Genomic DNA, 23,955 nt, shown 5'->3' with positions numbered 1-23,955 from the left:
AGCTGAATGTCTTTTTTTCTTATGCCAATCGGTTGGCAGGACTCTTCTGATCACGAAAAGACATGCCGCGCCCCGATCGGCCGCTGTGTAGCCGAGATATAGCTTGCAGAAATAACCAGTATCTTAAAGATACGCAAATCACAATCTTCGGAAGGCTATATCTCAGGCAAATAGGGCCAGATCGGCGAAGGACCAACTGTCCCAGGATCGCAAGGATCCAGCCGGTCGAACGGCATCAAAATCTCGGCTACGAAAATGAGGCCGATTTTTGACAAATTCAATGATGTAACCATCATGATTTTTTGCGAAAATCGTGATAAGCTGAATGTCTTTTTTTCTTATGCCAATCGGTTGGCAGGACTCTTCTGATCACGAAAAGACATGCCGCGCCCCGATCGGCCGCTGTGTAGCCGAGATATAGCTTGCAGAAATAACCAGTATCTTAAAGATACGCAAATCACAATCTTCGGAAGGCTATATCTCAGGCAAATAGGGCCAGATCGGTGGAGGACCGACTCGGCCAGGATCGCAAGGATCCAGCCTGTCGAACGGCATCAAAATCTCGGCTACGAAAATGAGGCCGATTTTTGGCAAATTCAATGATGTAACCATCATGATTTTTTGCGAAAATCGTGATAAGCTGGATGTCCTTTTTTCTGATGCCAATCGGTTGGCAGGACTCTCCCCATCACGAAAAGTCATGCCACCCTTAGATCGGCCGCTGTTCAGCCGAGTTATAGCTCAAATAATTGACCGTTGGGTGGTTTTCAAAGATTTTATTTTTTTTTTAATGCGATTTTCTGTTGCCCCTGGTGTTTATTGAGCCAGTGAGGGGCAACGGGTCTTTGTGTATTGGATAATATGTCATGATTATTGAAATAGGGCGTATATAATGTACAGTATATGAAAAAAAAAAAAACAAAAAAAATAGACGAGCAGAAGCAACAAATTTTGGCTGCGTCCGTCCATGTGTCTTGGCCTAGTTCGAACAACGATAGTAGGAACTAAATTACGACTAAGTTGTTTTCAAAATCACTACGATACAAAATCACTTCTAGAAGAATTCCTAAGTAAGCTTAATGCCACGTCCGCGTGGTGAACATGGCATCGACTAAATCGAAATACTTTTGTTGTTTGTAAGAGTTTCCTTTCGGTTTGCAGCTGGGGCTAATGGGGCATGGGGGGATAGTTGAAAGGAGTGAGGGGAAGAGAAAGAGGAGCAGGACGAAAAGGGGAAGCAGGATAACCACATGGGGAGACAGGAAGTTTAGAGTCCTAGAAAACTTTGGTTAGCCCTAAAATTAGTTAAAAACTTAACTTAGACATCCCTGTGCTTAGACGAGTTTCATTTAAGACTAATTTAAATTAAATTAGCAATAAGCTGCGCGGCCCCACGAGGCGGAGGCTTAATGGCCGCCACTGAACTCGGCATGGAATTCGATGATGCTCACGTATGTGCCGGCCACAAAGCCTACCACTCCGAACAGTATCAGGCCCGAGTTCTTCCACAACCGCCAGTTGAAGCGTCCATAGCCGGGGTCCTCGTGGTACACGGCCAGCTCGATTGTCGCCGGCACGATCATGCCCAGCGTACTGAGGCACACGGCTCCAATAAGCGAGATGAAGGGCCCCAAGTTGGGCAACGCCACGGCAATGCCTCCGCACAGCACCTGAAAGAGATAACAGTTTCAGCAGACGCTTCCAAAAGCAGATTAAGCATCATAGCTTACCACCAACGCCACACGCAGTCCGTACTCGCTGATGTTCTGGCGTTCTGGTCTGATCTTGTGCTCCAGCCCTTTCCAGAGGATCGAGATGGGCACGTAGAACTGCAGCGTGAAGGTAAAGAAGATGGCAATGGCAATCATCAGTTTCACGGACTGAGCCAATCTGCAGACAAGGCAAAGAACAGTATTTTGGATGAGTTTTGATGTTCTAAGAATTATAGATTAGGTAACTCACTTGTCTTCCAGGGGCAGGTTAAGCGTAATGCTAGCCTGTGTGTCGGGACCGTACTTAAGAAAGCCGAAGAAGCCCACAAGGGTGTACAGGGCAATGACCAGACCCATGCCAAAGTTCAGCACGGAGGGGCAGCCGATGAAGTGAGTGGGGTTCCTCATGTCGTTCTCCAGGGACATCACTACGCCGATGCCCTCCAGGGCGAAGATCACGGTGCCGAAGAAGAGGGGCCACTCCGAGACGGCTACCAGGCCGGGGCGCTCAGCGGGAGCCGGGAGGTCGGTGAACATATAGATGAAGGTGATAACAATGCCCACGAACATCAGGATGTTGGCGATCATGGAGAAGGGCGTAAGGAACTTGAGGTTCCGCACCAGGCACATGAAGATCAGCGGCACGGTCACAATCATAATCCAGACGCGTACACTCAGCACGGTCTCCAGATAGACGCTCACCACCTGCTCCACGTTGGTTGCCACGAACACCAGGTAGATGCAACAGCAGCCAAGCAGATCTAGCACCAGAAAACTGTTCACCATGAAGCGTATGAAGCGGGACCAGCGGTTCAGCGCAGGAGGACCATCCAAGAAGGCCTGTTCGGCCACGTCTGCGAATCCCATCATCGGAATCTTGCGTCGACGGCACAGGATATGGGCGCACTTCACCAGGACGTGCACGCAATAGGTGCAGAGGGTGCCCACGGCGAAAGTGGCCACTAAACCGAACCACAGACCCGCATGAGAGAAGGCCATGGGCATGGCCAGGATGCCCGAGCCCAGGGAGCCCTTCAGCAGATGCACAAATGTCTCCAGATCCCTAAGGAAATTCGAATCAAATAATAAATTAACATATGTGCGATCAATATATTCTAAAGGTTAATGGGCGCCGCATTTTGCTGTCAAAAATCGAATACATTTTACGTGGGCGAATCACGTTTTTCGTCGGAAAAGCCCGCTGCAGTGGGGAGCAGCTGATGTGGCGCACAAATGGAAATTGCACATAACAGGCCTATTCCATAACAAAACAATTTCGAAGGCATGCGCCCAAAAGCTTTGGTCAATAGTGATTTTCGTGGACATAGCCGAAAATAGCCACTGCACGCCTCCTCCACCCACCGCCCGATCTCTCATGCATCATCTCTTGATGCAAGGCCGTGCGGATGCGTTTGCTCTCGTCAGGCGTCAAACGTCGGGCGTAAGAGGGCGTATGGGTGTGAAGGGGACGGGTGGGTGATTAGGAGAGCAGCGTTCCTCATTCCACACGATAAACGAGTCGAGCAAAACATTTGGCGGAGCTTCTCGTTTTCTTTCTGCGTTTTCTTTTCATTCGCCTGAGATTTTCCTTGCGAATTTACCTTATTTTTATTTTTATTTTTAGTTTGGAAGCCAAGAGACCAAGGACAATGGCAACGAAATTGAATTTCCGTTATATTCTCTTCGGCTTTCGCAATGGGAAAAGGTCAATGACGCGGGCGGGTGGGTCACCAGAGCGTATAATTAATGCGATTAGTCATTGAAGAGGGCCGCCCGCCGTAAGCGATCATCTGCTGTTTATATAATGTAAGGTGGTAACATTGGGGTGGCACTTACGATGTGGGATGCTCCACCTTGCGGTGCTCGAAGGGATTGTAGTTGCCATCATCGGAGTCGCCGCCGCCTTTCTTGCGCGTGATCACCAGTGGCAGGGTGGAGCCAGCCGCCTGCTGGACGGGTACGTCAGCCATGTCCGAACGGATGAACCTGTCCGAAGAGGAGTACATTTCAAACATGGTCGTGGAGGACTCGTTGTCAATGTTCTTGTACATCGCGCCGCCGTGCACTTTGCTAACAACACTGCCGCTGCCTGAGGCATCGACTGATCGAATGATCGGGGCGATCCGATTCAATCCGATCCGACTGGCGGATATACTCACTTGGGTTGGCCTATGCTCGCGTTGTTCCTGCCGCCTTGGGGCTTCTCGCTGTCATAGCCGCTCGACACAACCGTGGGGATTTTCTACGAGAGAGAGGTAGAGAGAGGGAGAGAGAGAGAAAGAGAGAGAGTGGGTGAAAAAGGAATGCCAGATGAATAAGGTGCGAGGCAAAGAGCAGGAGACAACAAGAGAGCGTCCCATCGCAGAGTGGGAATTATGTAAAGCTCTTCGCAGCTGCAACCGAAATTGCATCTAAAACTATCCGTATCTTTATCTGTATCTTTATCGGCATCTGCATCTGTATCTGTATCTGCATCTGCATCTGTATCTGCCTTTGTATCTGCATCTTTCTCTGAAGTGGCAGTGGCAGTGGCAGCCGAGAAACAGACGAAAATATCGCTTGCCAAATAGCAAATTAGAAAAATACGCAAACAAGATCAATGAACAAGTTCAATGCAGTTTTATGACCACAGAAATCATCGCACAAATTATTAGATCGTTTTGCCAATATCCTAACAACTCTTGCAGCATTGCCGCATCGTATTGTGTGCTGAGCATAAGGCCTCGCCACGACGCGGGGATGGGTAGGTGGGGTGGGTGCGGTAGGTGGTGTGTTTCATGCTTTCGATCGCGCCTTCTGCTGCACCTGCTGCACAGAATCCAGCGATGTGGTCATCACCGCCGTTCCACTCGACGCCGCCGGCGGGGGGCCACCCCGCTTCAAGGACATCTTCAGCTTGTGACGACTAAGCGCGACACTGGACACACGTCCGTCCCGCTTTCGCCCCGACCCCGACCCGGGCCCGAAGCTATTAAGGCTCATGCCAGCCTCGGGCTGCTGCTCGCGACGCGGCGGCAGGGGCGGTTTTCCGGCGGGGGCGCTCAGCTTGACGACTTCCGGACCAAGGTCAAAAGAGAGACCTTGACAGAGACAGAGCGAGTAGGGGAGAGAGACAGAGAGAGAGAGAGATTCCAGCAGGTAACGCGATGGCCTTTGGTCAGGAGGTGGGCGGAGATGCAGACCCAGCGCGTGACTCTTTCAAACGGCGACAACCAACTGAATTTCAAGGCAGCCTCACAGCCATACAGCCAGCGAACCAGCAGCGGTGTAATGACGGCGACAAACTAAACCAAAGCGCCCCCCTTCCTTCCCATGCCCTCCCATGCCAGCCCCAGACCAGGAGATGGCTCTCTCTCACGACGGGGCTCCCACGAGCATTATTCTACTAGCCATTGTGCCTCTCGAGTGGAAAATGTGGGGGTGGGGAAGCGTCGCAAGTTCACCGATTTTTGGGTGCAGTCGCAGAATGACGTCACGCCAGTCAGTGCCTCCCCAACCCCCCACCTCCCCACACGTGATCGCCGCACAAAAATTGATACAAAGGGGTGAGTGCGGGCGTGTTTTATATAAATTGTGTTTAGGAATCCGCTTGTTTTCAGCGGTGAAAATAAAACGGTGCGACGTAAACAGAAAATTAATGAGGAAACTGCGAATTTGTGCAAAATATGTACGTGCAAAAAGCCGCAAAAAAGTCAGCGCAAAATATTCGCAAATAGTCGCGTCTTTTTTAGTTTTTTTTTTAATTCAGCAAATTGGATCCAATAAAAGTTGTTGATTGTTAATTTTTGTCGCTGGTATTTTTGAATTGTTTGTATTCTGGCGGGTTGTCGTGGCGCCACCTAGCAAATGCATGGGAAAGCTCGAAACGGTTAGTGGCGATCAAGCAGAGGAGACGACTGTTAACCGGTAATGTTAGCCGGTCGCTTAACATAGCTATGTAAACGTCGCGGCGCGCCATGTATAGATACATTTAAAAAGTATTGGTAATGTAAAAACTCATGTAGAATCCGGTAAACATAATGAATCTTTATATTTTAAGGCTCTAAAAAGAATGCTTTTCCATAATATGTGAGTATTGATAAAAATAGCCGTTAGTACATATATTAAATGAAAAATTTCATGTGGAATGGGGAAATTATTTTTTAGGTATTTGTATGGTTTTCAGGACGGATTTCTACCGATTTAAAAATATATACATATGTATGTATGTTTGAAGAAATATATTGGTCACTGGGATCATGCTCACAAAAGTTCAAACACAAAATGCTAATATTCCGAAATATAATCTTCAAAGGCGTTTCTTCACGCTTCATTGACTTCCCCCTAGAGACAAGACCCAAATTTGCTGCTGAGTTTGAAACATGTGCCCACATGCCAAAAGCTTCCCCGATCCCAACCTCTTTACGCTTCAGATGGCATCCACTGTGAACCATAGAAAAGAGCAAAATAGCGCTGCAAATGCGTAAAGGAAAAGTTAAATAAATAGACAAAGCGGGCATAATAATTGGACAGCTGCAATGCGAACTAATCGTGCCGCTCACTTATTCGCCATATCATTTATTATTCAATTTCCCAATTGCAAGCACCCTTCTGGCGCTCTAAGTAGCTGCGAGCTGGCTTCAGGAGAGAGAGAGGGGAGAATTGTGAGTTCGAAGAAGAATGTAAACATAGCTGGTGTCCGCTCTCTGAAAGCGCTCTCTCTGATAGCGGACGCAGAGACGAGACTGAAGTGGCGGCAGTAGCAGCAGCAACCACACGTGTCGCTGGCGCACTTCGGGTTCAAAATGGCGTCAAGTGCAGTTAACATAGCGAAATGTGTGACGAATGCAGAGAGCGGTGGAGCGGTAGAGCGGGAGAGGGGAGCAGCATTGATAATGAGATAATGATAAAAGTCCAACGGGGAACGAAACGGTTGAAAATGCGAGCGGATTTCACCCAAGGGATCTCTGGGCTACTATCTGTTCAGATTGTATCGGTACGGATCGGATCTGCTTTTACGTAAGAGAAGCACGAAATGCACGGAACCATTACGGAGTCTCAATTGCAGATAGAATCATTACAAGCTATCACGAAATTGATAGATACATACTACTCAAAATTTAGTAACAAACAACCACTCAAGCCTAAAACATCTATAAACGCAAGATTATTCAATAGAGATTCCTAGAAGTTCACACTTCTACTGAGTCATACATATTCTGGGTGTGCCTACAACCCATCTGCCCTACTCATCCGTCACTGCCATTTCATGGACTAGATTTTTATGGCAGGTATTTCCCGATCTTTCTCTTTGCGATAGCGGCGGCGATAAGGAATCGTAGAAATCTTTAAGTAATCCCATACTCTCAAGACTTTAAGCCCGCTACTCTACTCATGACGAATCTATGAAGGGTGACGTCTTTTTCTTAACCAAATCAATCCACCCCTAACACGATCACGATCGCGATCGCGATGACGGTCACGATCCCGCTGCAGCAGTGACTAAAACAGAAAAGACGCAGCATTCTGAGGCGCACATGCATTCCGTTCAGTTTAGTTTTCTAATTAAAACTGTCAACAATGGGGAACCGAAGCCAACTCCCAAGCGCCCCAAACGCTCGCCAAACGCCCCAGCCTGGCGTGCCATTGAACTTATGTAAGCGAAAAGTGGAAATGGAAATGGAAGTGGCACAGGTAACAGGGAGTATGAGGGGGGAAACTGAAATGACAGAAGCAGCGACATCGACATCGACAACGAAAACGAAAACGAAAACGGCAAACGCCAACAAATTGCAGTGGAAAATTTTATATTTATTTTAGACAAATGCAAACAAAAAGCGCATTGGTAGAACAGTCTGTCTGAAAAACTGTGTAAGCCGAGAATCGAGAAGTGAATTCGATGTGAAATCACGTGGCCGAGGGCTCAATTGCATTGAAAATTATCGGCAATCTGTCAGTCAGTTAGCAAACAGAGAGATCTATCAGTGGCTTTAACTGTCCCATAAAGGGGGAGTTGGAAAACGCCTCCGGGCATGGCTAGTGGGGCGCCTGCAATTTGCAAACAGATAAGATACGTGTGCAGGCGTTGGGGTAGTAGCCCGAGTAGATTACTTCGATTTCCGCATACCCTGCATGATCGATTCAGCGATGATCAGGCATCGGACATCACATATCAGACGTCAGGTATCAGAGATATTCGAATCGAAGCCAGTCACCTGTTCCAAATACTTTTGGTGTCAGTCACGGGCAGATATTAGATACTGCATTGAGGAGTCTGATGACGATTGTCCGAATAACACACGACTTTATTGCTACCGTGACCCTATGCTAGTCAGTATTGCACCTCTGGAGTGATGTGTAGTTCAAGTTTCAAGTGCAGGCTGATGCAATATACAATATTCAATAGAAGGAGAGGCATGGCGAGAGAGAGAGTGAGAGAGGGAGAGAGTTGCAGCTGGTGGGGCAAAGCAAACTGCGCATAATTGCTTTTGGACCGAGAGAGTTGCTCCCATTGGACACACTCCAGCGTGGGTTCGTTCTGCCGCAGCAGTGGAAAGTTACCGAGTTTCGGAGTCGGAATCGGAATCGGAATCGGAGTCCGAGTCGCAGTCCAGTACTCGAATTTAAGCCAGAGAACAGAAGTGCACATGCAGCACATTCCCCGCGAACCGAACAAGAGAACAGAAGAACATTTGGCGCTTGCGCAGCAGCCGAAAAAAACAGTTGAGGGACGAGACCAAGAGTCAAAGTTGGTACATGACGTACCATGCGTATATGCGATATATTTCCAATAGACGTGATACTTGAAGAGAGACCGAAATTGAGACCCTCAGAAGTGCTGACGCAGTAGGTAGTCGGCCACTTGGATGCCCTACAATCTGCCATGCCAGACCAAATGGGAAAATGCCCGAGCAGACATAAAAGTGCGGCGCAATGAATGGAAAATTCCACTCGCCGTCGACAACGGCTGTCCTGTGAGACGGAGAGGGAGGAGTGAGGGTGCAACTAAGTGGTGTGGCGCGTTTCTCATAACAACCATACGACTAGGGCAGAGCCTCTGCAATAAGTCGGCGGAAGGAAAAATCCAGAAATCATCCCCGAAATTAGGCTTCAGTTTGTTATCTCAATCCAAACAAACAGGCTAGAGATTTGCATAAACAGTCGTCGCACAGACAGACAGAACCGAAAGCAGGAAAGACCCGATCGATCAATAAAATAACATGGCATTAGCGCAAAGTCTTTGATGGAGTATCCGAATCACATGTCTATATCCATGATATGGCGAAATATACACCCGACAAGTCATCGGAAAGTTTCCCCAAATCAATCGCCCAAACTCAAACGGGGCCTATTATAATTATCTTCTTTGGCTATTATCTAGTGAGTGCTGATGATGTGCATTATACAAATTAATGTGTCTAAATTGCAGTTGTATCATGCATGCACATGACATCACAAGAATCACGTACATATAGCGATAGAGGAGCGACGATACCAGATACAGAGGACAGAAAACTAAACACTAGACTTTCAGTAGCCAATGGAGAGATCCCTTGCTCTCCATCCCATTTGAGAGGATTCAGATGACCACTACTTACGGTGTACTCGGCCGGAGCCAGTGGCGTCCGCGAGTCGCTCTTGTGGAAACTCATGGTGCAGAGCGAGCAGATGAGCTGGTAATCCTGGAGGAGCCAGTGGCCAGTAGGCAGAAGCGGTTATCCTGGTGCGCGGAACGATAAACGGCGCTGGCAGCAGCCTGTGCCAGCAGCAGTTTCCAAGCACTTTTTTCGATACAAAATAGAATTTAATGGGAGATTTAATAGCAATGGTTGAGACTCGGTATTTGGGCAATTTGGTTTTTGGGCAGGAATAATATAGAAATGCAATATTACTAATGCAACTTGCGAGATAACCGGGTGTCGAACGGTAGGCGAACGAGCGACAACTTTCTAAGTACGAGGCCAAGACCGCTGGCGCTTTGTGGGATTTGAGTGAATGAATTTCTTTCGGAGTTCTAGCAACCGCACGGTTTGAAAAACGGAACAAGAATGCCAACCTTTGCACAGAATCGGGCGAGTAAAACCCCCGATCCGTTCCGATTCTCGGTAACAGTTTTCCCCGAAGCGAGCGCATATACCCACGGAGCGACAGAGAGAGCGCAGCGCATCAGAGGGTGAGCGTGGAAAAGAGAGAGAGAGAGAGAGAGAGAGAGAGGGCGTTTTCTCGCTTGCTTGCCAGCCAGAGAGTGTTTTCCGTTATTTCGGTTGCATTTCGATTCGATAGTTTTGCCTTGGGAAACCCCCAACGCCGACCAAAAGGAAACTGGCTGGAGCTCAGAGTGCAAGCTTATATGTACATATGGTCGGGAGTCAGTTCCGTTTGGCGGCATTCGAGATAAACGCTTATAAGGCCCAACTAACATGCGTCACATGCCTCACAGGTTGCAGATATCGTGCGAATGGTTGCATGAATCAGAACGTTTCGGAAAGCTCAAACAGGGGTGCGATATGGAAAGATAAATAGGAGATGTGCATGGCAAATAGCAGGCTAATTAATTATAGATATCGCGTAGATAAGATTCCCGGTTAGAGGAGGGGTAATGCTGTGGGGTGTCGGCTATCGGCATCAATTGGCTGCCAATTGAATCGTGCAACCCCAGAAACCAGAATGAATTGTTCGCAGCCGGAATTGATTGCCAAAAATACACGCCAAGGGCCGGCCGACTGTCCACCGCTCGGCAGAGTCGGATCAATCATTTGCTGGAGAATTGAAATCAATTTGATTTCTGCGTCGTATTTAATCACGGGTAATTTGAGCGTGCTCCCAAATCATATGCACGTCGCGACGCGTCGTCTCATATGCTCCGAAACCAGTTCGAGCCGGTTGCTTCCCTGCGAATCATATTTATGGAAATTTTCACAATTTCTTTGCAATTGAAAGATTGGCGAAACCCACTCAAACTTGACCGCATTTGCGCTAAATGGAATCCGGCGATGGATTTAGATTGGGGAGAGCCTTGATTTCGAGATCAGGGAAAGAACCTTGCAGTGAAGAGTAAGCTTGCGAAATAACAATAATTAATTGAGACTTAAGAGGGCTTAGTAAAGATCAATTTAAAATTGTACCTACATTGTACGTGGAATGGTTTTAAATTTTAAATTTGAATTTGAACCGCTAAAAATGTTACAGTTTCTTTGCGGCCAAAAATATCTTTGCATACTTTTGGGGCAGCTATAGTGGCGCCACCACGAATAAAGGCGGCAATAAATGGAACTATCCAATATATGTTGACATGGTATGTTTAGATTCATTTTACGTTGGATGCAATAATGTTATGTTAATGTTAACATCACCAGTCTGTTCACCTGCCTTTTATGTAGATATTGCTTAGAGATGATGTAGTAACTTAAGGTGTAAAAGTTATGTAGAAACGAGATTATTTTCTGTAAGAAATACTTCAATTTTTTCGTTCCGTTACTATTTCCAGTACTCGAAGAGTTAAGGTAATAAACCAATTCAAAAATGTATTGTCGCGTGTCGTTATACTGTAAAACTGGTTGTTCTGACATTGCTCATACGCCCCAAAGCTTTGATTTTGTTTGTTGAGAAAATCAAGCTCCTTAATTCGTGTGACCTCTGCTACCGATCTAGACGGATTTAGCTACTTAGCTTACAGATAAATATATATAAATAACTACGACAGCTTTCACAGCATCACATATCATATCGGGGGGAGGAGCGGAGGGCGTGGCAGCGGGGCCAAATCCGAATCAAGTCGTACTTGAACGCCAATTTACAGCAATCCCAAGCACTTGAAAATTGTTTTATTTAAGAAATTTGCATATGCAAAAGCCAAAAGAGCCGTCGCCATCAGCAGTACAGAGAGTACCAGCGACATGCACCCTAAATCTGGGGCTGTCCAACCGGTTTTTGGCCTGAAATATTTAGCGTAATTGTTTGCAATACTCGCCAAAAATTACAGAGTCCGCATGCAGGCGAAATAATACGAGCACGCTGAAAGCGGAACCAGAGAGAAGAGAAATGATGCACCGATCGGGTATTACCTAAGCAGATTCACAGTGTCGGCCACACTCCACTTGTCATGCAAAGCACAAAGCACAAATCACTTCCACCCACAGCACACAGCACAAAACGATTCTCGGACTCGGACGCGTACGCGTACATCCTTGAGCCATTCACAAAAAAAACACTTGTTGAGAAAACCCCCAAACATGTCATTTATAATGCGATTACGCGCAGGTTGTTGACTTTGAATGCGATGTGAGGTAATTGATTCAAGTTTTGGGAGAGTATTTTACACACTTCTGGGCTAACTAATTGGCAGCTGTTTGGATCCTTTGGAGGATTGCACACACGTTTAGTTCACACAGGATTTCCTTGAATCCTTCAAATCACATCACACAATTTCAAATTCTCACCTCTTCAGGCATCCTGCATGCCACAACCACAGCACTTTGTTCAAGAATCTAAACTAATCGGCAATCCACACATTGGTTGCCAAGAAACTTCTACCACTCGAATGCGGATAAGACTTTCCTATCTGAGTATATCCGCAAAAGAGGTTAACAAAATGCTTCAGGGCCAGGGTACAAAGTGTCGGCTATCGTTTCAATGACGCTGTTAATTAAGGAATGTCTGAAGATAGCCCCTAATAGGACTGTGGTAGGAGATCACAGGACCCGCCACTGTCATGACAGACCAAAATGGGGTCTCGCGTGCTCATTTAATTAAGAATCGATGTATTGCCCAGCTGATTAGGGTATGCAAGTGGCCAAAATAGCCCCACAACTGATAATTCCCGATAAATCGCATAACAATTTTAGATACTCGTATTTCTATATTTATGGAACGGATCGGCGGCTGTGATTCACAGCCAGTGAATCACTTTGCTTAAAACTTCTGGCCACTAAACGCGGAAGCTAACCATCCGCTGTCAAGGCCTGGAGTACGTCGCTCAGTCAACCGATCTTAGAGACGCCTCCCCCATTCACTATTCACCCATTTCCACGGGCTTGGCTAACGAGTACTTATTGTTAATTACACGCTGTTGTTCCAGTGTCGATTCCATCATTATCCGTTGATCCGAGCAGCGCGAGGCTTTTAGAACAGTCACTATTAGGTAACAGGCAGTGGACGACTGCCAGTTGAGGGATTAGCCGAGGCCCACATAAAACAGGGGAGCACCGCGCCCTGATAAGCACCTGCCCAAATATAATTTTCCTGCTTTACAATCACTTAACGATACAATCTCAAGTGATATATATAGGGGCACAGTGGAAAGGGATGATGACATTGTATCCTCTTTAGATTGTATCAGTATCAAGTATCAGATTGATTTTCAATGATTTATATCTTATTTATCTTTGATTTACACTGCAACGTTCAGTGTTCACGAGTCTCATTGATGCCTCAATTTCGAGGCTCGCGAACGAGCTGTCCGCTATCCAAAACGATTCGACTGGGGAATGTTATCACTTTCGGATCGAACCGATAATGCTTTTCCGAGGGACTTACAGTATCGCAGGCTTGGCCTGTTCCACTAATCACGGCCAGCGTCATTGTTCGCACCGATTGGAACTGGATTCCGCACAGAATTAGAATCAGTAGCAATTAAAATCAAGTATACGACCCCGCGAACGAGAGCAGGAGTGTTGTTTGTACAGCGATTGGTGATCACAGAATAAAGACGCGAATCTGAACCGACATTCAATTTTAAACAAAAGTTGGCAAAGCACTCAGAGGAGAGCAGATCTGAGCGCAACTTTGCTCCGTCTCCTCCAGTTGAAAGCTCTCGGAACCCGCTCGAGTGACACCCACCCCCCGAAGCACTTGAAACATGTACTTGGCAATGGACGCGGTTTAGCATTAACATTAACATTAACACTAACAGTCGCATTAGCATTGAAATCGAGTATGAATAGAGTGTGGAATGGATGTCATAGGTGCTTGTTGGCCACGCTCGTCTGGTCTCTTTTATTGCAATTCCATAGTCGCGGCCCCAGACACCAGAACGTGAGGAATAACTCAAAAAACGCGTAGATGACAACATTTTTGGTGCCAGTGCCCCGCCGATAAACATATAAAGATACAGATACGAGAAGAGGCTTTAAGTTCAGACAATGGTTATCTCCCACTCAGATTAGAAACAGTAGTTGGTGGCAGATCACTTCCCCATAGATTAGGCCAAAAAGCTCTCACAAAAATTGATGCAACTTACATGCTCGTATCTCCCAAAAGCTGAACAGAACAGAATGCCAGAGACCTTGCCACAAAGCACCTTCTTTCACCCTGACCAAACGGGTTCCAACTGCGGATCCAAAACAGCAGGTCCGTGGATCACAGCTAGATTCTAGAGTCGACCCATACCCGATCCGAGGAATTGTGTCACTCTCAATTCCCACTTCCTTCATTCGAAACAAACGAAACCATAATATAATAATAATAAATCAGCACTCATCAGGGGAGCAGTGATCCAGTCCCGAAATGGGATTCGCATAATGCCTAAAACTGTGTGTTAGAGCCACAAATTGAGAATAACAAAGTAATTTTTCAATTGAGAATCACACCACCAGCACAGCGGTATGATATATGGGTTCCATGGCAAAAAGAATTTCCCATTTCACGTGTATGTTTCTGCCTCAGTTGCTGAATGGAAAGTAAAAGTTCTGTCGAGTACTATTGTCGAGGCCAAAGGGCAGTCGACCACCTGACTGGAGGGTGACAATGGGAATGGGAATGAGCATGGGCATGCGATTGAGAATGTGAATGAAGCATCTCCATGGACATGTCTCTATGTCTCTGTTCATTTGGCACGTGTTCCATTGTAATGGAATGTAAGCACCCACCAAGTGCTGGACAAGTTCATGGCGAAACCAATTTTCCCTTATTGTGTGTTTACCACTCTACGGGAGAGAGTGTGTGAGTGTTTCGTTTCGCTACGCACTGTATGCTGGAATACAGTAGAGCATCGGTGGGCACGTCCTTGCTCCCAACTGCTTACATTGATGCACTACTCGACACGCTCAAGCGAATTCTTCAAAAGAGTATGCCTAAGCATTTCAAAAACAACATGCATTGCGTGTGCCTGACGCGCTAGATTAATGCTTGAATTTTGGCTGAAAAGGGTTCTTTTTTTTGTTATCGGACTGCCCTTGGCTGGCAAAATGTGTCGCTAAGTAATTGGGGATTGCGAATGCGATATTGCAAGTGTTTCGAAACAAATTCCAAATGCCTGCCACACTGTACTCCACAAATTAGCCAAAAAGATTGCTTGTTTTTAGTTTTAGCATGTAATCATCAGACGTCAATTTCTATATTTAACCGCAAGTGGTGTTTTTTCTATGGAAATTTGTCACGTTCCATAATGAAAATTGGCCTCAAATCGATTATAATTGTGTTGCTTTCAAACTTAATAACCAGTACATCCTCATTATGAAAACATTTAATCTGAAAATCACACCTCCAAGCCATTAATTTTATGACGTCAGATGAGGCTTTTCCTATCGAATATGTGGCCTATAAACACAACATAAAATTGGCATCAAAGTAAGCCAATAAACAGCGATTATATGGCCTCTAAGTGGTGCTAAATGGTAGTAAAAGAGGAAAAGAGTCAATACCGGGACGATCATCTCTTTTAAGCGTACCCTCCCGCGTCATTGGGTTGAATAAACGTTTATGGATTTGGTTCGAGCTTCCCTGATGTGCACGTGAACCACGGACTAGCCGTCTGGCCAAATGGTTGGCAACGTCACCGCCAAAGTCAAGAGTGGATAGACGTCGAAAGAGCGACTACGTCAGAGCCGCAAGTCGAGATGGAGCGCCGTCTCTGACCGGTTCGATGGGTACCGTACCCCATACCCATACTATACTCTATGCGAGTGGTGCAGGCTGGCTTTCTGCTCCACCGAGGGAGCTCCACAAGTATATTTGCTTGGTATATAGGGTAGATGCCAGCCCCAAGACATAATCGAACGCCAGGGAGGCACAAACTGTGGCACGCGGCGTATGCGCAATGCATGCGAATGAATGCGTGCTCGGGCACGTACCCGTAGATCGAGACCGGAGGAAGGCCCCACTGCCACCGACTGCCGTCTGCAAATGAAATTTCATTTGGCCAAGTTAGCAGCAGGCGACTGGCCGAAGAACACCCCCCGCCTCCTCCCCCATTAACCGGTTGCACGCTGAGAAAGTGCATTAAGCCATCGCTTCGCTTCGCATCGCATCGAATCGAATCGATTGCCGCCTGTCCCCCTGCAGAAAAAAAACATGTTAATTGCAGCAGCAGTAGCAGTAGCAGTTCAGTGCAGTGCCACAGGTACACAGCTACCTGCCACACTGGGAGTCTAGTCACTGGACAGCACTTACTGGTTCTTTTGTGGTCTTGCCATATGGCTGTAGCAGCAACAGCAGCAGCAGCAGAAGCAGCCAATGCCCGAGGGGCGACACGATACAACGACAGGCAGCCAAATATTTGGCAACGAGTCTGTGCCAAGACAGGAAAGTGGCCCACGGAACGGGACGAGGAGAGAGGTCTTGATTATGATGATGATGATTATGATGATAATGATAATGATGATGATGGTTACATGAAACATGAAGTGTGTCAGCCCCCCCAACGATGATACCTTTAAACCAACAGGTGAGCGCTATGGAATCAGGAATACTTAGTGCTCTGATTGATGGATCAGTGGATCATTGTGGATATAGCAATTAGTTCCGTCTAGGATGTGGCAGCTGATGATAGCTTTCGGTGCGCGGGGGCATGCTCTATAATTTGCCCTAAGTGATCAGATTGATGTACAAATGAAAGCTGTCCGCCCCGCGAGCGAGCCCCGAGAGCCCCAATCTGGCGCTGTGGATTCTGCGACACTCGACAAATGTGCGAGATGTTTCGCTGTGTGTGTGCGTCGTGCAACGTTTCGCGCGATGCTTAAAACTGGTGACCCACGTTGGGTCTGATTTAGTCGTTAACGCGCGGCCAACACGATCACATCGCTAGAGAGATCGCACCGAGATCGCACACACAACCCAGCCAACCAACAACTATAATACATGATCATATAATAGGTGTGCGGCGTGGCGAGGGTTCTTTTTTTTTGAATCAGATTTTGTGGTGTCTCAGCGAGTGGTGTTTCGGTTAATTGTGGTTGTGCCACAGCCAGAGCCAGTGCCCGTGTCCGTGCAACAGCAACAGCGAATTTGTCGAGTGCCCTTGGCTGGCAAAAGGTGTCGGTTTAGTAATTGGGGATTGCGAAAGCGATATTGCAAGTGTTTCAAATCGAACCATTCGAATATATGCCAAGTGAAGTTACCGCTCCTTCGCTTCTCCTCGAGTTATACAAGAAAGTCGTCTATCGCCAAGCAGCTGCTGCACAGTCGGTGAGTGGAACACTTTTTCGGGAACGGAAGTCGAGTCGCCACAGTCGCGACTACAGTCTTTTGCAAATTAGTAAAGTAAGTCGGGCAGTGAGCTAACCAGTGGAACAGATGACCAGAGCTCCTTTGTGGATTCCATTCCCACTAATTGCATTTAAATTTAGCCAGCGACAAGCGGTAGCCAGCCAGTGGGGGTTTGACGCAAATCATTGATCAAGTGCACAGAAATAGCCCGGGACAAGGGTCGCCAGAGCAGTTTGCCAGGAAAATAACAAGTGATTCGTATGTCCACAGGGATATTTGGTGAAAGGAATTCCAGACCCACATTGCACATGATCTTTATCTGTGTTGTAATGGACTCAAGTGATAAGCAGCATAGCCTTCAGATGGGGTGCATATCATCCATGAAACACATTGGTCAAGCTATAGACAGTTCAAAGCAGATATCGTCCGATCAGTGCACTCTTGCAGTGCCCGGACTCCGACCACACCTCAGAGTCAGAGTGAGAGAGAGAGAGAGAGAGAAATCACCCATGATAAATTACTTTTAGCGTTGCTAACGGCCGTTATAATTCGACTGAAGTCTGAGAGCGGAGCATTCTAGCATGCCCCTTCTCGACACTGTTGCAACTTTTTCGTGTCGTGTTCTTCGCCCATGCAGTTTATGCAACGAATTCGCACCATCGCAAGCTACCAGAGAGCGGTGTGTGGATAGAACCTATTCAGATGGAAATATTCACTGCCAGACCAGACAGAGACCAAATCTCTGATTAGACATTAAAAAATTCAATTCACAAATCAATAAGCGGAGCAAGGCCGACGGCTTTTATATGCTTTGAAGCCAGGCTTAGATTCGCCCGCCCCCCGTCTTGACCGACAACCCGATCACAGAGCAATTGCTGTGGGGCCAACTTGATGTATCTTTGCCGAGGGTATTATCGGCTTGAGCGGAGGATTTGCAATGCAGAAAGTGAAGCTAAGAACTAAATAAATTCTGTATCAACATTAATTTGATGTCCATGTGTCTGAATCTTTGCACAGAACCTTCCTTTTAATGCACGAAGCACTATATATCATAGCCATCATATCAACTTGTAGCTACAGAAGCAATCGGTTGAAAAACAACAATTTTTATGAAAAATTGTTTCTTCCTAAAGATAGTCCAACCAAAACGACAACAAATATAATTATGTCTAGTATGTTCTCTTCAAACATAAGGAAAACCGTATACTAATCCGAAAAAAGATCACTTTGCAAGGGTATCAAAAGCTTCGCCCTCGAATATACAAATCGTAGCCTGCTGACAATTGAAATTGGTGCTCAACCACTTCGACATCGGAGCCACTCCGACGACTGCAGACTACTAAGGCCGCTCCACCGCTCCACCGTTCCACCGTTCGACGACTTGGCTCATTGAACTTGGCTAACTCTAGACGACAAATACAATGCATAAATAACAATACATTAAGAAGCAGACAAAAGCAACGAACCTCCCGAGTCGCGTGCTGTTTTCAAATGATATTTTTTCACGTGAAGAGCGGTGGCCGGGGCATGCGATTCATGGCGAATTCTTGGGCTCAAACATTTTCTCAAAAATTATTGCATTGTATGTGCGCCTATTTTTAGTTCTGTTGGCAAAACGGAACAGGGAAATCATCTCATCACCATTAAATCATGCGCAGAAAAACAGTCAAAACAAATTGGCAATTTGCAAATTGGCAAAAGGCAAATAAAATTAATTTAAGAGTAAAATATGCGACTCATTCAAAGGGAAGACGTACACGGCTAGGGGCCACGACTTCCAATCCAGTTTAAACTGCCTGCACTTCATTATTAAAACAAACTACTAAAGTTATTGGCTTTTAGTTGCTTATACCAAGAATAAATTATGGTAATTTTGTCTACGAATATAGGTGTTGCGTAGTCGAAAGGGTGTCTGGTTTTCGCCAGTTTCAGTTTTAGTTTCAGTTAGAAAGTTATGTACAAAACAAAGATCTGTTGAAGCTATCTCTGATGTAGAACTTCCCACAACTTCGTTAGGTATTCAAGAGAGCAATTACTGGTACTATGAAGGTTTTTCCTCATCAATAATTCATTTGGCACCTTTTTCTACCAAGTTTTCCCATGGAAATCCATTGACTCATTCCGACCGATGCTCATTCGATACAGTTTCAAAAAGCCAAAGACTTATTTTCTGAGAGTTCCATTCATCAGCTAACGACTTCCGCATGTCTTAGACTTGACTTCTGGTACAGGCAAACCCGTACCCGCTGTACTTGAGATTATGCAGAGAGTCATTCAGGTTTACAGCGGAGGGAAAATGGGTGCGGAAGATCGTAAGAGGCAGAAGATCAGATCTCGGGTCTCATAACGTGCATGTATCATATCTGATCTGCAGTCAAGATGTCAACGAGAGCAATTAGATAATACGGCAAGAGACTCGCGAGATTGAAGAACCGGAAAAATTGTAGCAATTTGCCAAATTTTCCATATCTTTGGCGAGAGATGAGATGAGAGATTATCTTAACTGGAAGGCAGTAAAATGTCCCCAAATTGCCCACGTCATACAGATACATATTTTCTAATTAAGAAAGGGGAATGGGAAGGGGAAGGGGAATGAATCGCAGCTAAGTCCAAAGCTAGAGACAAGTGACACTAAAATTGGCGACATTTGCGAGAGGTTTTTCGGTTTTGTTTTATTCTATTTTAGCACGTTTCAGACACGGCATGAAATGCAAGGCACTGGGGGTACTACTCGTACTACTCGTACAACTCGTACGGGTATGTGGATGGGCATGAGATTGGGTATGGGATTGGGCATGGGCATGGGGCAACGCTTCGCTTGCATTGAACTTGACATTCGTTGAGGTCTGCTTTCAATTTAGAAATATGTCAGCGGCACAGACTATTTTCAGAGCAAAGCGAACATTGCACATTGCACGCACTTGTTGCGGTTCGAGAGAGAGAGAGAGAGAGAGAGAGAGAGATAGATATAGAGAGACACACAGATTCGAATGCACATGCAGATGCAGATGCAGATAGATCTTATAGAACAGACATTATTAAATAGTATTTCCTACTCCATTTGCAGCCATGAGTAAGAATGGACACAGTAATGCGGGCTTTGTCAGCGACCATGCGGACACCGTGCAAAAGCCGATGGGGAAGACCTACTCCCTGGAGCTGGCCGAGAAGGGTGGCAGCAACAACAGTAGCACCAGCAAGAACAAGGCCATAGTGGCCAAGGATCCCGACTACAATCCCTACCAGCATCGCGATGTGGAGCATCCCACAACGTAAGCAGAGATTGAACAGAGATCGAGCGTTAGGCACTTAAACTAATCCACCCTCAATCGTATAGCAATTCGGAAACACTGTTTCATCTGCTGAAGGGCTCTCTAGGAACGGGCATTCTGGCCATGCCGAATGCCTTCCGCAATTCTGGCTACATTACAGGCTCCATTGGCACCATTGTGATTGGGTTTATATGCACGTACTGCATCCATCAGCTGGTCAAAGCGGAGTTCGAGCTGTGCCGAAGGAAGAAGGTAGGTTTCATTCCATGCCCATGGATTAAATATATTTATCAGTGTTCCCTATTCTCCGCTGCAGATTCCTAGCATGAACTATCCGGCCGTGGCGGAGACTGCTTTGGGCGAGGGACCGGGTTTCTTTAGGGCCTGTGCCCCGTACATTGGAACCGTAGTGAACACCTTCCTGCTGATCTACCAGCTTGGCACCTGCTGTGTCTACGTGGTTTTTGTCGCCTCAAACATCAAGGCCATTGTGGACGCCGTGGGGGACACGAACATCGATGTGCGCCTCTGTATGATCATCATCTTGCTGCCGCTGATCCTCATCAATTGGGTGCGCAACCTCAAGTATTTGGCCCCATTCTCCACGTTGGCCAATGCCATTACCATGGTCTCCTTTGGCATCATCTGCTACTACATCTTCCGTGAGCCCGTTTCCACCGAGGGCAAAGATGCGTTCGGCAAGCCCGAGAACTTTCCGCTCTTCTTCGGCACCGTTCTGTTCGCCTTGGAGGCCATCGGTGTTATCCTACCGCTGGAGAATGAGATGAAGACACCGCAAAAGTTTGGTGGAAACTGTGGTGTCCTCAACGTCTCAATGGTCCTCATTGTGTTCCTCTACGTGGGCATGGGTCTCTTTGGCTATCTAAACTACGGCAACGCCGTTCTGGGTTCCATTACGCTGAATATGCCGGAGCATGAACTGTGAGTGGAAGTACCAGTCTCCCCTTTCGACCTTTCCTTAAATCTCTTTAATCTTTAGCCTGTCGCAGTGCGTGAAGGGTATGCTGGCATTTGCCATCTACATAACCCATGGACTCGCCTGCTATGTGGCCATTGACATCACCTGGAACGACTACGTGGGCAAGCGGTTGGGTCCCCAGCGCAACAAGCTCCTCTGGGAGTACGCAGTCCGTACGATTCTTGTCCTGATGACTTGTAAGTCGAAGACATGTACATATCTGTGGAATATCAGTGATCTGATTATCTTTTTGTTCTGTAGTCCTTCTGGCTGTGGCCATACCCAATCTGGAGCTGTTCATCTCTCTTTTTGGTGCTTTGTGCCTGTCGGCTTTGGGTCTGGCCTTCCCGGCGCTCATACAGATCTGCACGCACTGGTACGAGACCAAGGGGCTCCGCAAAGCCTGGCTTTTGTTGAGTGAGTAGACGTTCACGTTCCACCCGAAACCATTGAGCATTTGCTTATTTGATTGCTCTTTTGTTTAGGTAACTTTGTGCTCATCATTGTGGGCATCCTGGGGCTTGTCATCGGCACTTACACCTCACTCAAGGAGATCGTCCTGACCTTCTCAGAGTAGTGTCTCGTCGCGCATTCAGTTCTAATTCGCCAGCCGGCATTCCAATTCAAGCGAAAGTATTATGAGCAAACGGAAGATATCTAAATCGGTAGACATTCGCATTCGCAGCACAAATGACAAGAGGATCGGCAGATGCAGATGCAGTTGCAGTTGCAGATGAGATCTGCTCTATTTTGTACAATGTGTAAACTTCTAATCTGACCTTCTATCTTTTATAAGATAGTAATCGTAACAGTTTATCAGATTTGTGATATTTTTAAGAATTGTGTAGTTTATAGAATTCTTTGATAAGTAGTTTAGTGCCAAGTCACATCTTTATAAGCCTTATTTAAAGTATGATATGATATGATATATGATATGATAGCAAACAACAATATAAATAAACATAAACCTTTTTTGCCATATTATGATACGCCTTGCGGATGGTTAGGGACGGGACAGCCAGCCCTAGGGAGTGGTCTCGAGCATCATATAATCCTTAAGCGCCTGGCAGAGACGCCGGGCTCCATCTACAAGCTTCGCCTTGCCGTGGAAGCCAATGGATAAACGAAATAATTGCTTACCACTCTCGCCATCCGACGCGAAGCGAGGCCCAGCTATGAACGCAATCTTCTGGTGCTCCAGACTGTATTCGAGAAATTTCCTGGCATCTAGAGTGTTCGGCAGGCGTATCCAAATGAAGTATCCACCACTGGGGCTTATCATTTTGCAGCTCTTAGGCAGCTCCGCCCTGAGTGTCTCTGTGGTGGCAAGCATTCGCTCCTTGTAGGTCTCGTGGAAGTGAGCTATCTGCTTCTGAGCAAGATTTAGCTTGAACAGGCTACCCACAATGCCGGCGGTGTAGTTGTTAAAACAGCCGCCGCTGTTGGCCAAGCCACTACCTTCCAGAATGGGCCTTATGCGTGGCGGCACCTCCAGCCAGCCCAGACGCAAGCCAGGGCCAAGAATTTTGGAGAAACTGCAGTTCGATATGACATGGCCGGCGTATTCAGGATCTGAACGAACATCATAGGAAAGCAGGCGCGCCTCAGGCCTCTCGCCATAGTACAATATGTTATACACATCGTCGCACACAACAATAAAATCGTACTTCCTGGCTAGCTGGACAATGCCGCGGCAAACCTCTGAAAAATAGATTAGAGAATGAAATGAAAACCATTTGACCGGAGGACAGACCTACCTGGCGAGAACAGTATTCCCGTGGGGTTGTGATAGATCGGAATGGTGTAGTACATTCCCCAGAACTCCTTGCTCTGAGAGCTGAATTTGTGCTTGGCCACCTTTTCGCCTAGATCCTGCAGATCTACGCCATCATCATTCAACTTGACTGGTACGATGGTCAGACTAGTGAAATGCTTCATGCTATCCAGGGCTATCATATAGGTGAACTCATCCACAAATATATAGCCCTGGAAGTCAATCAACGTCGACAGCAGCAAATGCAGGCCGTTTGTGGCGCCAGCCGTAATAATCAAATCCTCACTAAAAACATAAAACAATGAAAGTCCAATCGTATAACGATTGTAGCCACAAAACCGCAGACCAACTCTTACCAGTTGACAGGGCTGTCGTACATGGCGCTGAAGTATGTGGCTATCTCACGCCGCACCTCGAAGCAACCATTTGTGGGTCCATACTGAAAGATAAGCGACTGATTTTCCTTCTTTTCATATTGCTGAAAAAGTGCACAAGGTCATTTGAATGGGAAATTGCATAATGAAGGCCGCCACTTGCTTACCAGACAATGTTCGGTGGCCTGCTGAAAGATATCGCAGCAGGACTCGAGAAGGTCAGTTCCCGGAGCCCCGACACCCAAATTGAGAATGTTTGGCTCGTAGACATTCCACGCGCCTCCATCGAAAAGATGCTTTAGCTTGCGTTCCTCGTTGGCACGTGACATGCTGGTCCGTAGAATGTTTGTCTTCTAATGGTCTTATCAATCCGAACTGCACTCATATTTATAGAATAACATAGTCAATTTCGTGATAACAAATGCGCTTTGTTGCGATGGCG

The 23,955-nt window shown here is 46.6% G+C and overlaps 3 protein-coding genes across 9 annotated transcripts; 1 reads left to right on the top strand and 2 right to left on the bottom strand.

The window, feature by feature from the left end:
- Nucleotides 1–761: 761 nt before the first annotated feature.
- Nucleotides 762–22,635, bottom strand: LOC4813316 (proton-coupled amino acid transporter-like protein CG1139). Of its 6 annotated transcripts, XM_033385528.1 has the most exons (7): nucleotides 9,584–9,733; nucleotides 9,290–9,472; nucleotides 3,872–3,954; nucleotides 3,549–3,698; nucleotides 1,963–2,775; nucleotides 1,731–1,890; nucleotides 762–1,670 (listed from the first exon to the last, which is right to left on the bottom strand). In XM_033385528.1, exons 2-7 carry the CDS (start codon nucleotides 9,341–9,343, stop codon nucleotides 1,407–1,409), a joined length of 1,524 nt encoding a protein of 507 aa, XP_033241419.1. In that variant the 5' UTR covers nucleotides 9,344–9,472; nucleotides 9,584–9,733; the 3' UTR covers nucleotides 762–1,406. The 6 variants fall into 6 exon arrangements, with proteins under 6 accessions (XP_033241419.1, XP_015042982.1, XP_033241421.1 ...); XM_015187496.2 differs by lacking the exons at nucleotides 9,290–9,472; nucleotides 9,584–9,733 and adding an exon at nucleotides 22,506–22,635; XM_033385530.1 differs by lacking the exons at nucleotides 9,290–9,472; nucleotides 9,584–9,733 and adding an exon at nucleotides 13,930–14,039.
- On the top strand, nucleotides 16,048–22,346 carry LOC4813019 (proton-coupled amino acid transporter-like protein CG1139). 2 transcript variants are annotated; one of them, XM_015187500.2, is made up of 7 exons: nucleotides 16,048–16,353; nucleotides 20,182–20,386; nucleotides 20,452–20,638; nucleotides 20,703–21,328; nucleotides 21,387–21,562; nucleotides 21,627–21,782; nucleotides 21,851–22,346. In XM_015187500.2, exons 1-7 carry the CDS (start codon nucleotides 16,308–16,310, stop codon nucleotides 21,940–21,942), a joined length of 1,488 nt encoding a protein of 495 aa, XP_015042986.2. In that variant the 5' UTR covers nucleotides 16,048–16,307; the 3' UTR covers nucleotides 21,943–22,346. The 2 variants fall into 2 exon arrangements, with proteins under 2 accessions (XP_015042986.2, XP_033241422.1); XM_033385531.1 differs by lacking the exon at nucleotides 16,048–16,353 and adding an exon at nucleotides 16,707–16,781.
- LOC4812837 (uncharacterized protein YER152C) lies at nucleotides 22,235–23,953 on the bottom strand. Its single transcript, XM_001353597.4, has 4 exons — nucleotides 23,681–23,953; nucleotides 23,496–23,617; nucleotides 23,123–23,424; nucleotides 22,235–23,066 (listed from the first exon to the last, which is right to left on the bottom strand). Exons 1-4 carry the CDS (start codon nucleotides 23,840–23,842, stop codon nucleotides 22,390–22,392), a joined length of 1,263 nt encoding a protein of 420 aa, XP_001353633.3. The 5' UTR covers nucleotides 23,843–23,953; the 3' UTR covers nucleotides 22,235–22,389.
- Between the last annotated feature and the right edge of the window lie 2 nt (nucleotides 23,954–23,955).

This window comes from Drosophila pseudoobscura, chromosome X (genome assembly GCF_009870125.1).
Source record: "Drosophila pseudoobscura strain MV-25-SWS-2005 chromosome X, UCI_Dpse_MV25, whole genome shotgun sequence".
Taxonomy (NCBI): domain Eukaryota; kingdom Metazoa; phylum Arthropoda; class Insecta; order Diptera; family Drosophilidae; genus Drosophila; species Drosophila pseudoobscura.
Note: the sequence above shows the minus strand (reverse complement) of the source record. Positions and strands in the feature narration are given on the sequence as shown.

Bases quoted from the DNA above. Each gene is read 5' to 3' on its own strand.
- LOC4812837 (XM_001353597.4), bottom strand. From the start codon at position 23,842: ATGTCACGTGCCAACGAGGAACGCAAGCTAAAGCATCTTTTCGATGGA. The intron at 23,618-23,680 runs GTAAGCAAGTGG...GCACTTTTTCAG, and splicing joins AGGCCACCGAACATTGTCTG to CAATATGAAAAGAAGGAAAA. The intron at 23,067-23,122 runs GTAGGTCTGTCC...TCTATTTTTCAG, and splicing joins GGGAATACTGTTCTCGCCAG to AGGTTTGCCGCGGCATTGTC.
- LOC4813316 (XM_015187498.2), bottom strand. From the start codon at position 4,694: ATGAGCCTTAATAGCTTCGGGCCCGGGTCGGGGTCGGGGCGAAAGCGG. The intron at 3,955-4,517 runs GTGCAGCAGAAG...TCTCTCTCGTAG, and splicing joins CGCTGGATTCTGTGCAGCAG to AAAATCCCCACGGTTGTGTC. The intron at 3,699-3,871 runs GTGAGTATATCC...CTCTTCGGACAG, and splicing joins GCGAGCATAGGCCAACCCAA to GTTCATCCGTTCGGACATGG.
- LOC4813019 (XM_015187500.2), top strand. From the start codon at position 16,308: ATGAAGTGTGTCAGCCCCCCCAACGATGATACCTTTAAACCAACAG. The intron at 20,387-20,451 runs GTAAGCAGAGAT...TCAATCGTATAG, and splicing joins GATGTGGAGCATCCCACAAC to CAATTCGGAAACACTGTTTC. The intron at 21,563-21,626 runs GTAAGTCGAAGA...TTTGTTCTGTAG, and splicing joins GATTCTTGTCCTGATGACTT to TCCTTCTGGCTGTGGCCATA.